This window comes from Peromyscus eremicus, chromosome 14 (genome assembly GCF_949786415.1).
Source record: "Peromyscus eremicus chromosome 14, PerEre_H2_v1, whole genome shotgun sequence".
Taxonomy (NCBI): Eukaryota; Metazoa; Chordata; class Mammalia; order Rodentia; family Cricetidae; genus Peromyscus; species Peromyscus eremicus.
In genome coordinates, this window is record NC_081430.1 from 50276495 (window position 1) to 50292310 (window position 15816).

At 50.2% G+C, this 15816-nt stretch overlaps 1 protein-coding gene across 2 annotated transcripts in view; it reads left to right on the forward strand.

Annotated features, from left to right (window-relative positions):
* Nucleotides 1–15816, forward strand: part of Rin3 (Ras and Rab interactor 3) — a 111104-nt gene that overhangs the window by 79889 nt on the left and 15399 nt on the right. For both annotated transcript variants that reach the window (XM_059278985.1, XM_059278986.1), the window contains 2 exons: nucleotides 8788–10287; nucleotides 13784–14092. In XM_059278985.1, the coding sequence (XP_059134968.1) occupies nucleotides 8788–10287; nucleotides 13784–14092 (1809 nt within the window). The remainder of the gene's footprint in view (nucleotides 1–8787; nucleotides 10288–13783; nucleotides 14093–15816) is intronic.

Genomic DNA, 15816 nt, shown 5'->3' on the forward strand with positions numbered 1-15816 from the left:
GTCCACTGCCTGCTCAGCTGCCTTCGAAGGAAGGGGCACTGTACCTTTCCCGGATTGCAAAGCTACTTCAGCGATGGTGCCATATTGTCCTGGTCTCAGAGGACACCTGTTGCCAAAGCTGCAACCACAACTTGTCTTGGCAAGGATCGGTAGTCTTGTGTGTGTGTGTGTGTGTGTGTGTGTGTGTGTGTGTGTGTGTGTGTGTTCTGCTTGTCCATTTTGGACAGCATACTGTCAGCAGTTGATGTGAGGGCACTTTCTTGCCCAGTGGCTAACTTTTGCCACAATGAAAGTTAACTCCATATGCAGTTTCTTCAATGCCTATATCTTCTCTGAAGTAGATTAGTACTGCCAGGAGTCAACATGTCTCATCATCATAAAAAAGAAAAAAAATCTGATATTAAAACATATTCTTATTCTTAAATGCCATATTCTGCAGATCTCTGAAGTGTTTGAAGATGACCTGTTTATCTAAAATATATCTCTGTTTAACCTTGAAAACATACCTAATATGACTACAAGTTCAATTGTAATGACTAACTACTAACTTTCATTTCTCTATATCCTAATAGTTGGTAATAATAACTTTCAAGGATTAGCAAATTGCATTAAATTGATAAATGAACTGTGTAGGTACAATATCTTGAACAAGATTAGAAATATACATACAGTATTTTCTAACAAAATCAATCTCAAATTTGTATCAATATATATAATTTGTATATAATATACAAAAATCCAATCCAATGTAAAATACTTAAAACTAGTAGTTGCTTTCTAAAAGTAGATTCAATAATCTACATTTTTATCTTATCATATCTATGTAAATCAATCTCAAATTTGTAGCAATAGATGCTTCAACAGCCTCTGTGGCTAGTGGTGGGGCAGAGGCCCAGGACTTCAGCACCCAGAGCTAAGAGGTGTCTATAGACAGAGCTTCTTCATTAAGATTCACCTGTTCACAGGACACTGTCTGCAGCTGATTCACAGACCAGAAACACCAGGCATGATAGATACCAATGTTGCCTGAATGGAGGAGAACTAGCCCAGACTGAAAAGCCAGGTCACAGAAGTCAGGGGCAGACCTCAGACCTGAGAAGACAACCCCCACCCCCAGCTCCCAGGCCAAGCTGCTCTCCTCCTCCCAGAGGGGTCTGGGGATGGCAGTGTGAAAGAAGAACTCATACCCATTCCATACTGCCCCTTAACAGACTCGGCTATGCTGGTCCACCGAGTTACTGGGAGTAAGCATTGAACTTCACATACACTCATTGGCCCTGTTCTGAGACTCAAGCAGGAGTCCTTAGGGTGGATGTCCAAGGTTCTCTGTAGGTTCCTCCTGCTGGGGCAGCCTGGGAACACTTGCTGGATAGAAACAAGCTACTCAACTTGGGAGAATTGAATTCCTGGCTGGAATAGAGTGGCCTTAGGCAGGGAGTGAGCTGGAAATGGAAGTCACTCACCATGCAGGAAGCCAAGGGTGGTGCAGACTGGCCTGTCAACAATGACTTCTTTGAGAATGAGGCATTAAAAACCAAGTGTCTTACACCTAAGGAACCACCTGGAAGGTTCTGATCGATGAGGTATCCCAGGCACTGAAGACACAGAGCCAGGCTTGGCATATTGATTTTTCCCCAGAGTCAAGGAAAGGTTGGCTTTCCAGTCCATCTCCTGAACAGATGGAGACCCGAAACTGTCAGATGCCTGGCCCTGGCGCGTGCAAGCTGCAGCCAGGCCAGGCTTTGTGTGCTCCGGTTGTGACTGCAGAGAGCACCTGCCAAGGACTCGGGCCCCCAAGGCATTGTGCTGAGCACATGTGCGTCATTCCTCTACCAAGCATGTCCAACCTTCTGACATTGCAATGGGAGGCTATCACCTACAGAGTTCACACACAAGAGCCATGCAATCAAATTACAAAAAGAAAAGAAAACACAATGTTTTTAGTAACTTTATGATTTTGTACTGGGCTGCATTCATGGTTATCCTGGGACCCATGAAGCCTGTTGGTCAAGGATTGGACACACTTGTTACAGCAGAAAGCTGAAACCTATTCAAACTTGCATGGAGAATTCCTGAGAAATGGAGTCACACTTGTTACAGCAGAAGGCTGAAACCTACTCAAACTTGCATGGAGAATTCCTGAGAAATGGAGTCCTGGGTCATTGGGCTTTGTGAGCGATAGCCTCTGCTCTGTACCACAGCCCATTGTACTCTGCAGCCTCCTCAGAGCCCTCAGTCCTCCAGTCCTCCAGGCTCTGCCTCCAGCCCCATCCCCACCTAGCCTCTGTTGCTCAAAAGGACCTCTAGGGAGAACTGGGATAATCATTACCCAGCTTTAGGGGTGGGTCCTTGGAAACAACTATCCTCTTGATTCAGTCAGAATTTCCAGGCAACTCAGAAGCATGATGGGAGGCAAATTCACTGACTTAGGTGCATACATTCATTATTAGATTTTACACAACACACACACACACACACACACACACACACACACACACACAAACACACACACACATTTGATAGAGGAAGCCATAGGACTCAAGGTGTCTAAAAAGCTTCCTCAACTATAAGCAGAATGAAGCAGTGGCTCATGGTACCACATGGATTGAAACACAATGTTTAGTGAAAGAAGCCAGACTGAGAACCACTTGTGAGACTCCCTCGTAGATGTGCTCAGAGGAGGCAAATCCACAGATGTGGAAAGCAGGCTAGTGGTCGCCAGGTTGTGTTGTCGTGGCATTCAAATCCACTGGGAAAGGCCAGAGACGGACTCAATTCAAATTTAGATGAAATGAATTTACTCTTCCTGATAGCAGAAGGACGGCAACTTTGGAGCCAAACAGCATGCCATGCCAAAGGGGGCTGAAGGAAGGGTTTGTAGAGGTGGATACCAAAGGTGTTATCAAAGGTGTTGCAGTTACCTATGAAAACCACAGCTGGGCAAGAAAATTGTTTACTCCCCTCAGTTGTTTCTCTTGCCCCTTGTATAGTAATAAAAACACCATGTCAGTCCAGTCCCACAGCAATAAGTGGGTTTACAAAAGCAGAAAGCAAGTGGTTAATACCTCACAGTCGAAACACCATTATCCTATTCTCATCTCACCTGCAGGCCACTAGGAGCTCATAAGCATTCCAGGGTGAAGGGCAACAGTCCATAGGGATGCCTGGTACAATATTAAGTTTCTTTAGCCATATCAGGGGAATTATGTGTAAATTATGACACAGGTCTGAGCACTCTGGGCGGAAGTGTTGCTAATTGACTGGGATAGAGCAGGCAGTAACACAGTGCCATCAGATTAGGGCTGGCTGACACATCACCAGGGTCGGGGGTCTCACTCATGTGATAAAAGCGTGTTTAGATTCATGGTTTGAGGGACACAATCCATTGTGGCAAGAGTTTACGTCAATGGGAATGTGTGGTTAGGACATCTCACATCTCCACCAGGAAGCCAGAGAGGGCTAGAAATCGGACCAAGCTGTAAAACTCCAGGCCCATCAGCCAGTGACCCACTTCCTCCACCAAGGATCACCAGCTGGGATCAAATGCTCACACATGAGCCTGCAGAGGATATTTCACATTCAAAGCACTGGATGGGGAGTGACTGATAGTGGGCATGGAGCTTCTTGGGGGTTTGGGAGTGACTAAAATGCCCTAACATTTATTATAATGACAGTTGTGCAACTATGAATATGTGAAAGCCACCCGGGAATTTTTTAAATAGGTTACCTATATGAATGGTATTCCTGCTGAGATGGTTGAGGGAGGAGGACTCTAAGGCCTCCTGGAAGAGGATGTGGCAGGAGCTGGGACCTCTGTGTCTTCTGTCTGTCCCACTGCCATCAGATCCTTTCAGCCTTGCTCACTGCTTCCTGCTCTTCAGCTCCCTCCTCGCTTGCTCTGGCTCCAGCAGAAAATAACATGGCACCTTATCACCAAGGGGGGTAGGGGGCCGCTGTATTTAATGTTGAGCTAAGAAGAGCAGAGAGCCCTTTCTCTGCCATATATGCTCTGAGTACGTCTTTTTTTATGACATCTTTTTCTTATTATGAAATCCCAGCATGTTGTGAGTTTCTTTTTAACTGACAAGGCCAGAAAAAGACAAGGCTGAAAATCGTATATAATCCCTCCACTGCTGCAGAAACACAGTTCTGCATCTTGCCTTCCACTGTTTTGTGTGTGAACCTATGTGTGACTTTCAGTTGGTTTTCTCATACCCAGAGTCAAGAAGTGTCCAGTCCATGGTAGATTTACTGGGTTTTCAGTGTGCCCAATGGTCTCACAATTATTATTCCTAGTTTTTGAGACATGTTTCCTTCATCCTCCATGTCAGTGACTGTATTTTTTTTTTTCACTTAGTTTGGGTTTGATTTGGTTTGAATGAGTAGACCAAGCTATTCGGACAGGGATGATGTTACCAAAGCAAAGCTGTTCTCTTGCAGGCTCAGCACCATGAGATGGCTCTTGAGCTGACACAAACCAAGTTTAGACCTGGAAACACCACTGTTCAACAGTGCAGGATATATGGGATGTCATCCCAGATGCGGAGCCTTGGGCTAGCATGGGCCACAAAACTAACAGAGGGTTGAATTCAGCACTGAGCTGTTTGCAACTGATTCTAAATGCAGAGGGAGGAGGATGCTGTGTTGTGGATCTTGAACGTACATGAGGCAGGTGGATGCTTAGTGTTTTAAAGACAGGAAAGCCACACAATGTGTAGCTCTCCCAAGTTTGTGTGAACCTTGTTTTTTTCCTTTATAGCATACAATGAGGCTATTTCCTAGTTAGTAAAGATTTGTTAAAAGCTTGAGGTCGGGAGACTGGGGAGATAGCTTAATCGATAAGCTTAATCAATAAAGTGCTTGCCATGCAAGCATGAGGACCTGATTTGAGCTCTAAAATCCATATTAAAGCAGAGCCAGGTGGATCTCTGTGAGTTCGAGGCCAGCTTGGGCTACCAAGTGAGTTCCAGGAAAGGCGCAAAGCTACACAGAGAAACCCTGTCTCGGAAAAAAAAAAAAAAAAAAAAAAGCTGGGCCTAGTAGCCTATACTTGTAATCCCACCACCAAGGAGATAAAAACAGGTAGGTTCCTAGCCAGCTCACTAGCTCATTGGTGGGTTCCAGGCCAATGAGAAACAGTCTCAAAAAGTAGGATTGTCTCACCCGAGGTTGTCTTCCAGCTTCCACATAGACACACATGTCCCTGCACATCCCACTACACACCAAGTGAAACACTGGAGTTTGAGTGAAAGTTCAACCAGCCATCTTTGGATGCTACAAAAATATGTATTCCCAGACTCTCTAGAGCTTTTCAGCCATTTCCAGGGTATCTGAATCCTAACTTTGCCCTCAGGCACCACAATCGAGCACCTGGCACATCCCAGGTCCTCCAAGCATTGCAGGGATTGAAGCGGGCAAGACGTACCCCCCACCCAGGTTCAGAAAGCCTTGGCACCAGCAAAATGGCTGCCTCAGTCAAAGGGACGGGCCCTTTTTTACTGGAACTTGGACGGCTGAGCTAAGACTTGGCATGGTGCCCACAGCTCTGCCAGCTGCTGGGACTGCTTCTCCAGCCTTGGCTCTTTGCAAGCTGCAGAGAACTTTCCAACTTCCTTTTTTTTTTGTTGTGTTGTGTTGTTTTGTTTTGTTTTTAGCACAAAGCCCTGAACAGCCCCATTGCCTTCCTTACACAGCCGAAGGCCCTGGTATGTGCCCAGCATCACCCTCCCCTCGAAGTAGCATTGCCTTGGAGAGCCTGTGCCCTGTGAATTGTCCTGGGAGCAGGCAAGCAACATCTTGAGCTCTGGACCTCAGGGGAGCCCCAATGGCTGCTCCACACTTGTAAGATGCTATCAAGATGTGGAGATGTGTTGTTCTATTCTGTGCCTGCTAAGGGACCAGGTCTGCAGACCAGTGATAAGCTGGCTGACAGTTCTGCCCCAACTGGAGCTCTTCAACTTCCTTTTTTCTTCCTCTCTCACTGTCTCATCTCCTCATCCCCCCATCCCTCAGCTTGTCCCCACCTAGCTTGCAAAGCTAGACTGGCCAGTGCCCCTATCCTAGAACGCTGCCTCCGCTTTGACTAAGCTGGTTCACTCACTAGTGTTGGGTGCGGATGCCTGGGCCCTGCTCCCTGGAGCACCATCCTGGAGGCTGGAGATACACAAATGGAAGAGACATCAATGCTGCTTTCTGAAACCCAGAGTGTGGTGGAGCACTCAAACAAAAGCATGGAATGGCAGTCCTGATGGAGGTTCCTGTAGTCAGAGGACACAGTAGGGCTAAGGTACACAGGCATCCTGCACGTATCAGTCTTCTAAGACTAATTACCATTCTTAGAAGATTAGTAAGAACCTGGCAGGTAGGAAGGAAAATAATTCTAAGCAGAGGGAACAGCATCAGCTAAGACCCAAGGGTAAGGCAGCAGATGTCATGTCCAGGAAGAAGTGAATGGCAGATGGAGTGAAGACTCAGTAGATAATTCTAGAAAAGATATATGGGGCATATCTCCCAGGCCTTGAGTGATCTAGGCAAGCGATGATGGGGAGCATACCCAGGCACTGATGGGCAGTTCTTGACATTAGCTACCCCATGATTTTATCCTTCACCCACATGTCTTAAGGGACTGTGACATGAGCATGGAGGGAGCTGAGCTCAGCTTCCTGGGACTACTGAATAGTTCACCTTCTGGCCACCTGATGCTCCTCACTAGAAAGACTTCAAGGAGACCAGCCTGCTCTACTGGGCTTGTAGAGACATAGGTACAGTGTTTCCCATGCTTACTCCACAGAAAGCAAGCATCTGTGTGTTCTGGGTACCAAGAGTTGGTCACTCAGAGGTCAAGTGCTATCCTGGAAAGCAAAGCCACAGCCTGGCCATCATGAAGAGTGGTCCCCGGGTTATGGAAAACTAAACCTGGTCACATTCTACCCTGTGGCTGTGATTACAGGGAGCTTTGCATATTGTAGAAAGACACATGAAAGGTCATCATCTTGTTTTTGTGGTGACAGCTGGGTGTTCTGGGCTGGCTGCCAGGTGCAACCGAGTCTGTCTAGAGCCAGGCTCCATGGTGGGTACCATGCTGCTTTGGTGCTCATAGTTGGGTAGGCCACAGCTTGCTTTCTATCATGGGGTTGGACTCTGCTCACACTGATGGGTATACAACCTCAGGCCACCAAGGTGGCCAAGGTCCATGTCTTTGAGGACGCCATCATTAGAACTGGCTCTGCATGACCCTGCCATATTTTGATATCTCCTTTCACAATCAAGGACCTGTTGTGGTCATGCCTGATGATACAGGCCTGTAATCCTAGCTGCTCTGGAAGCTGAGGCAAGAAGATTGAATGTTCAAAGGCAGCCTGGGCAACTTTGTGAAACCCTTTCTCAAAATTTGAAAACATTTTTTAAAAGGGGTAGGGCCTTCAGTGGTAGAGCACTTGCCCAGCATGTGGGAGGCCCTGGGTTCAATTCCCAATACCAGAAAAAAAACAAAAACAAACAAAAAACATAGGCGCTTGCTGTGTTCTTACCACATCTCTAGCTGGGGTAAAATCCGCCAGCCTCTAGCTGGGGTAAGAGCCACCAGCCACCCACTGATAGGCAGAGCAACCCAAGTGGGAAGTGATGCAAGTTCCTCAGAAGGAGCCTGTAGGGCAGCAATGGGCTGGTTTGACCTGCTCAACCTCCAGCACTCTGTGACCCCAGGTGAACACATTTCAGCTGAGTCACTTGCCTTCATCTGTAAAGTGGGGGCAAAGCCTATGCTTAGGGGTCATCAAGACCATCCCTGTAACTTGTCCACTGCACAAACCCTGACTTTCACTCCTTGGTGACATCGTGGGCACTCCTTTGCATAGGCATCTTACTGAGGAACCATGGGAGAGAAGCTGTGTCCACCATGCTTCCCAGAATCCTGCAGCAGCGTGGTTCATAATCTTCTTACCTTTAAAATGAACACATTGAACAGGTCCTGGGCCCCATGTTTCTCTCCATATGGAGCCACTCTCCTGTGCTCAGAGTAGCCTGTTCTCCAGAAGTCATAGCCCTGTATCTTTTGGGAGGCCCTGAGCATCCCTGAGTGTTTGCTGGTATATGATACCCAGAGGCCAAGAAGTTACAATGAGGCTATGAAGACTGGTTGGTAGCCATCAGGGCAGGGCTTGCTCAAATGTAGGAGCTGTATCCTCACTTGTCCCATAGCCTAGCTCCTCAGTTAGTGTCAAGACCCTCCCAAGTCACAGCAGCCTATAGCGGATAGCTATAGGTCCAGTTCCATCACCCATAATTCTCTGGTTCCCTTTTCCTCTGTGTGCCAGCTGCAGTGACCGTAATGAGTTCTAGCCCCTTCCTGTCTACCGTAGGGTTCCCTCCCAGCACCCTGTGATGCTACTGCTGAGATACCTATTGGAGGGACAGCTAGACCAAGACCTAGGACACAGTCTGCCCAGGGTACCCAGCTGGATATCTGCGAAAACAACTTCATTCCCTCTGTCCCCACCATGCCCTCCTCCCACATGCCCAAAGCCATAGTCACCCCCACCCGAATCACAGTTGTTCTCCACGACAAGCTCTCACATGGGCGCAGAACTGAAGCTGGGCCTCTTGTGTCCCCTCCCAGGTCTACTCCACCCTCTGCTGGTGGGTACACAGGGGACTTCCCCTCCTGGCAGGAAGTGGTGGGAGAAGTTTGAGAGTCCAAGAAGGGAAAACAAACCTACACACAAGCGAGGGCCCTTCCCCCACTGCTAGGAGGAGGAGGACTGACTGCCTCTGCTCTGCTCTCCTCAGGCTTCTGGGACTCCTCACTGAACCCTCCGAGAGGTCCTGTCGAGCCCCTCAGAGGCCCAGCCCCTGGGGCCCCTGCAGCCTCCAGCCTCCGGCCCACAACCCATTACGCAAACTGTTCCTGTGAAATCGAGCTGACGGTGGGAAATGACCGCCTGTGGTTTGTGAATCCTATCTTCATCGAGGACTGCGCCCTGCCGGCTGATCCACCACCTTTCGGCAGCTGCCCTCCACGCCTGGTACCTGCTGCTTCGGATGCTACCTCACCTACCTCCAAGGGATCCCCACGCCGTCCCCCACCTCCACCTCCCATACCCACCCTTCCTCCAGCTGGCCCAGTCCGGCCTCCTGCGCTTCCTGTGTCCCCTGCACCTGCTGCTCCTTTGCTCAACTCCCCCCTAATACCCACCTCTCACCTCGCACCCCATGCACCGGGCCCCCCAGGCCACCCAAACCAACCACCCATGACAGCCTGCGAGAGTCTCCCACGCCCATCGGTAGGCCTGGGCCCCTTTGGGGAAGAAGAGATGAAGCCTGGGACAGCTTCCAGCCCCTTGCAGCCAGCTCCTCCCCCTCCACTGCCCTTGAAGAAGACTCTTCCAGCAGCTCCTCCCAGACGGCGCATCTCTGAAAGGGTGTCTCTGGAAAGCCAGAATGTGGGAACTACAGCAGACAGGGACCTCCCAAGTATTTCCAGGGCAGCCTCGCTCAGCCTTCCTTCCCATGGCACCGTGAGCAGTCTTGGGGACAGGCCTTCAAGGACCACAGAGCAAGGCCAGGATACAGAGACCAAAGCTAGCCATGCTGACAATGTACCAGTGCCTCCTGGCAAGACCAAACAGCCCCCTATCCCACCCCCCAGGAAGAAGCGGGTCTCTCGGCAGCTGGCCGCCGCCACCCTTCTCAACCCCTTGGAGAGCCCTAAAGAACCCATACGAGAGGCATCCCCTGAGAAACCAGCACCTGGTGCACCTTGGGAAGGCTTGAGTCCAGCCCCACAAGCTGGGATGCAGCACCTCCAGGCCCAGACCAGCACCTGTCCCCAAAGCTCTCCAGAGTTCAAGGGTTCCCTGGCCTCGCTCTCAGACAGCCTGGGGGTGCCTGCCTCAGCCACTGACCAGGATTCCTACTCAACCAGCAGTGCAGAGGAGGAGCTGGAGTTCAGCAGCCCCAACGTGAAGAAGAAGCCCTCGATGATCCTGGACAAAGCCCGCCACCGCCTCAGCTTCGTCAGCTTCACCAGCGTCTTCCATGCCTTCCTCTCCAACGACCGCAAGCTGTATAAGAAGGTGGTGGAGCTGGCACAGGACAAGGGCTCCTACTTTGGCAGCCTAGTGCAGGACTACAAGGTGTACAGCCTGGAGATGATGGCCCGCCCGACATCCAGCACCGAGATGCTGCAGGAGATCCGAACCATGATGACCCAGCTCAAAAGCTACCTGCTGCAGAGCACTGAACTCAAAGCCCTGGTGGAGCCCAACCTGCACTCGGAGGAGGAGCTCGGTCAGTGCCAGCTTGGGAGGGTTGGGAGGGAAAGTGGTGCATCAGTACCCTCAGGTCAGGCATCCCTGGACCCAGAGCAGTCTCTGGAGAGCCTTGCCTAATGTCCTCATTTTTCTTCCTGACTGCCGCACAAAGCTCCTGGGCCTAAATCCCTCTCTCGGGCTCCACTTCTAGGGAGCCAACTCAAGGCAGCCCACTTTCCTGACCACTCCTGTCAAGCAACCCGCCACCAGCAGCCCTCCCCTCCCCCACCAGCCTCTAACCCAGTCACCATCAAAGCTCTGCAATTAGGATGCATGGTGGCAGGTGTCCCTGCGGCACCTACGCACCTGTGTACATATTGAAAAGACTCAGGCAGACCACAGTGCTATAGCTCGGTACGATAGCATCTGCCTGGAGTCCCAGCACTTGAAAAGTGGAGGCAGAAGGATCAAAGCCATTCTCAGCTATGGAGTGAGTTGAAGGTCAGCCTGGGCTCTCAGAAAGCAAAACAAAACAGAAAACTATATTGAGGGATTTAGGGGTTACCTGATAAACATTACTATCCCTCTAGGCACCACCTCCATGTGGTCCTGAACCTTTTCTCCTTCTCCCAGTAATTAAGAGCATCAGTTCTGGACACACAGAAAAAGATGCTTTGAGACACTACAGGATGATAATTCATAGTGAGAGGTCCTAGGAAAAGAGACTATTAAGTACCACCTTCCCTGGTGGAGACTGGATTTGATGGCTGGCTCCCGAGGACCGATACAGTTACCAGGTCACAATATTAGGACACAGTAGTAAGGTGGTGGGTGCTATGTTGAGGTCCAAGACTGGCATTGCCTCCTCAGGAGGCCATAGTTATGTGTGCATGCCACTAGGGATGGAGGGCTCACCGGGGCAGGATGCTACGTGAGAAGGCCACCCACACACAACCCCTGACTTTTTCCACTAACAGTTACCATGTCCCAGAGACCCAGGCATTACCCCACAGAGCTTGTCTGGGGAGGAAGTGAGTTATATAAGTAGTTTGACAGAGCACTATGCTTCCAGCTCCTTGCCTGTTGTACTGGGGGGAAAAATGGCAGCAAGCTTATCACAAAGTCCCTCCTGCCCTCAGGGAGCTCTCATTCTGACAAGTGGTAGGTAACCTGCAAGAAAGTCAGGAAGCCATGAAGGAAGATGACAGAAGTGTAAAGTAGACAGGAAGTGAAGTTTGGAGGCTCTGGGAGAGGTAGGTCACAGCATCATGGCCGCCAAGGTTTAGCATTTCTGCAGGGGACCAGGCTGACTCCACACCGGGTCACCATTCCCACTCCAGAGGCGGCATTTCTGCAAGGAGCCAGGCTGTGGCAGATTCAAGGCAGGAGTGCCAGGGCTTCACGGGTGCCCAGCATGGCTCTGCTCCTTGAGCTGAGTGAAAGCAGAGAGACTAGAGACCAGCAGAGCTGTCGTGACAAGATGCGCCGGGGGCAGGTAGGACAGCACAGTGGAACACTGGGCACAGATGTAGTCCATGGATGTAGTCGGCGAAGACCTGGCTGGCCTCATGTGGGCTCTGCATAGCTGAGGGCCAGTGTGAGCATTCCCGGGAGGCCACAGCTACGAGTCCTAAGGCCCAAACCTGGAGAAGCCCAGTGTTCTGTGTCAGAAGTTCAGTGTCAGAGAGATGGCCTCCCACCTCGTTGGACATCCAGGAGGGGATGAGTGGAGGCTTCTGAGGCTGAGTCTACAGGCTGGGAGACAAAATGTCTGGAACCCAGTAACACTCAAACAGCCACAAGACAAAATCAGATCGAACCCAGGGAAGATCGCAGGCAGTGTGCGGAACAGGAGGCCGTGAAAGGGCATAGAAAAACATGGAAGGACATGGACAGCTCAAAGCCTAGAGAAAGCTGTGGTCAGCCATGCATGCCAGAACAGAGGGTAAAACCCATGGCCTAAGCAGAAGTGGGAGGGGACAGGCTGTAAAGAGGATGGTGGGAAGGCTTCTTTCAGGCAGAGGTGATGCTATGGGGTCAGACTATGGGGTCAGGCAGAGAGGTGGACCATGAGGCAGGAGGATGATATGGCCACCCATGCCAGGCTGTGAATGTCAGGCTAAGGATTTGGCCTGGAAGGGATGGATCCCAGAGGTGATGAGGAGAGCTATAAAGAGGGAATGATGATCCAGAACTATCCCAGTACTAGACTAGGGCATGGCCAGTTGTATTAGTTACCCATCTGTTGCTGTAACAAAATGCCTAACCAAAGTAACTCAAGGAAAGAAGTGTTTGTTTTGTTTCAAGTTTGAGGATGCAGTCCTTTGTGATAGGAAGTCATGGCTGCAGGGGCTGAGGCACCTGGTTACACGGCACTCACCGTCAGGAAGCAGAGATGAATGCTAGTGTTCAGCTCATTTTCTCCTCCTCATGCATCGTAGGACCCAACCCCGGAATGGAATGGTTCTGCCCACATTTAGGAAAGCCCACCTCAATTAACCTAATGAGATCCAAGCTCACTTAGCTCCCAGCCCGCAGGTTGATCAAGACTACAGCTTAACTCCAAGGGGCAGTGGAATGGCTAGGGGCAAGCTGTGTGAACAGCTGTGTAGCAAGGGGAGCACGAGATGCTGAAGTCCAGGGGCAGAGGCAGGCCTGGCAGGCTGGAGGAGCAGTGTGGGCAGGGAAAGCATGAGTGGGTGACGAGGCAAGTCACCTAGATTTGAGAAGCACAAGAGGCATTGAGAATAATCCTGCCTTGGGCTGGAGAGATGGCTCAGCAGTTAAGAGCACTGACTACTATCCCACAAGACCCGGGTTCAATTCCTAGCACCCCCATGGCAGCTCACAGCTGTCTGTCACTCTGGTTCCAGGGGATCTGATACCCTCACACAGAGGGTATCATGCAGACAAAACACCAGTGCACATAAAATAAAAATAATTTTTAAAAAAGAATAATTATTTTAAAAAAATAATTTTTTTAAAAAAAAGAATAATTCTACCAAGCCAGGCAGTGGTGGTACACACCTTTAATCCCAGCCTCAGGAGGCAGAGGCAGGCAGATCTCTGTGAGTTTGAGGCCAGCCTGGTCAACAGCAAATTCCAAAACAGCCAGGGCTACAAAGAGAAACCCTGTCTTAAAAAAAAAAAAAAAAAAAAAAAAAAAAAAAAAAAAAAAAAAAAAAAACCCACAAACCATCAAAAAAAGAAAAATTCTACATTGCATTTACTGGGCACCCAAACCCTTAGTATGCAGCTGCCCTGGTTGTACACTGCATAGCTGCAGCACATCTCGTGCCTTCTGGAACAAGTGCTTATGGACAGGCTCTGGCACTGGAGATAACACCGTATTGGAGAGACCAGGATATTAGGCATGGGACTCTGGTGCCAGTGCCTCTGCAGAGTAGCTCCCTGTCTTGTGTGTCAGGGCTAAGTAGGAACCAGGGATGGAAGGGCTGTGCTGCCAGGCAGCAGAGCCAGGTGGGAGGGCCCCCTGAAGCTTCTCTCCTTACCTTTCACTCTCACCCCACCAGAGGCCATTGTGGAGTCAGCCTTGTACAAATGTGTCCTGAAGCCCCTGAAGGATGCCATCAACTCCAGCCTGCTGGAGATCCACAGCCGTGATGGCTCACTGCAACAGCTCAAGGAGAACCAGATGGTGATCCTGTCCACCACCACCACCGACCTGGGCGTGACCACCAGCGTGCCTGAGGTGGCTGTCATGGAGAAGATCCTGCAGAAGCTGAGCAGCATGCACAAGGCCTACTCACCTGGGAAGAAGATCTCCATCTTGCTGAAGACCTGCAAGCTTATCTACGACTCTATGGCCCTTGGCAACCCAGGTAGGCAGGCTGGGTCCCTCCTGCAGAACTAGGGCAGGATGAGAGTAGGAGGCATTCCCTGGGCACACCCCACAGGGTAACCTGGGCAAGGAAGGAAATGGTGTTTCTGCTTCCCTCAAGACAGGCAATGAGCTGGTTATGTATACCTGCACCCATGTGCATCAGGAAAAGGAACCCTATGAGTTTGCAGGGAGTGCTGGCTGAAAAAAACATGGTTCTGCCAGCCAGATGACTCAAACACAGAACCATTGTGCCTTGATGCTGAAAGATAGAGTTCAAGATCAAAGTGGGGCAGGGCTGTGCTCTCTCTAGGCACTGGGTAGGATCTGATCCAGCCTCACTTCTAAGTCTGAAAACCCAACAGTCTTCATTCAGTATTCTCCCATGGGCTCTGTGTCCACATTTCTCTCTTACGAGGACACAGGCCACAGTGGATCAGGGTTGGCCCTACCCTAGTGTGATTTCATCTCAGCCAATAACATCCACAAAAGGTCACCTTCTTGGGAAATAATGTTGGCTCTTTAGCGTGTGTGAACTTAGAGGGGACAGGTCCAGCTGTGACTGTTGATAGTAGTAGCTCACTAGACCAAAGAGAACCTGGTCTAGACTCACCAAAGTCAGTAGAAGCTGCTGATGAAAGATGACCAGGCCCATCTACACCTGATGTAGGCCATCTGGGTGGGTCTCAGGGCCATAACATTTCCTAAGCATATACCTGTGGCCAGCTGGAGTCCAGGGTAGTAAGAGCTGGCATCATGACAGTGTGGCACCTTGCACTGTCTAGTGACAAGCTGAACCCAGACTCAAGGGGGTGAAGTATATGTCCTCATTGGATGGAAAAAGCTTCAATGTCACATTACAGGGGGTACAGGGAGGGAGGAAGAAAAGAGGGAGTGGAATCATCATGCCCATTTGTAGCCAATGACCACAGCGCTCCTCTAGATACACAGGAAATGGAACCCATGCTCCATAGAGAATAAAATGCTGGCCAGAGTTCATCCTGCACCCAGCCCTTTAGCTAGATGCCCTGGTGGCTGGCGGCCACCTGTGTAGTTAGTTGTACATGGGGGCCATGGCAGGTGATAGTGGAAAGAATGTCACACCACAGTTGTGACCTCCCAGACCTGGCTTCTGATTCCCAGTCTGCCCCTTACCACTTGTAGGAGCTGGAATAAGTCACTTATCTCTTTGAGCCCAGCTTCCTCGTGGGAGGAGAAGCCAGATTCTAGTAGGTCAGAGCCATACTTAGACACTGGCTGATATTAGAAACAAGCTGTGACATCTGACCCCGGTGCCCAGCACCAGCAGGTACAATACCTGGGGCTGGCTGAGAGGCCCCTCTTCCTCTGCATGTGCCTTAGGAATGAGCAGCCAGCTGGCCCTCTGGCAAAGCAGTTGTTGGCCTGGCACTGGGGCGTGGAACAAGGTCGCTTCACCCTAGCCAGCTTCCCTCATGAGGCTGGCAGAGACTGCAGCTCCAGGTTAGAAGCTTTTTTTTGTGTGTAGGACCAATATGTGTCCTGCAACTGTGAGAGAATGAACTGAGTTCCTGAAGGGCAAATGCCACATGGGGATAAAGCTACATGGTGGCTGTGCTGTCATGGGCAAGTGTGGTGAGAAGCAAGGTATCAGGACAAGTTTGTCTTTTGGAGGCCAGGGGTCTTGTGCAGTGTGCAGACCAAGGCTAGGTTGTGAGCACAACTGAATCCTGCCTAAAAATGGCA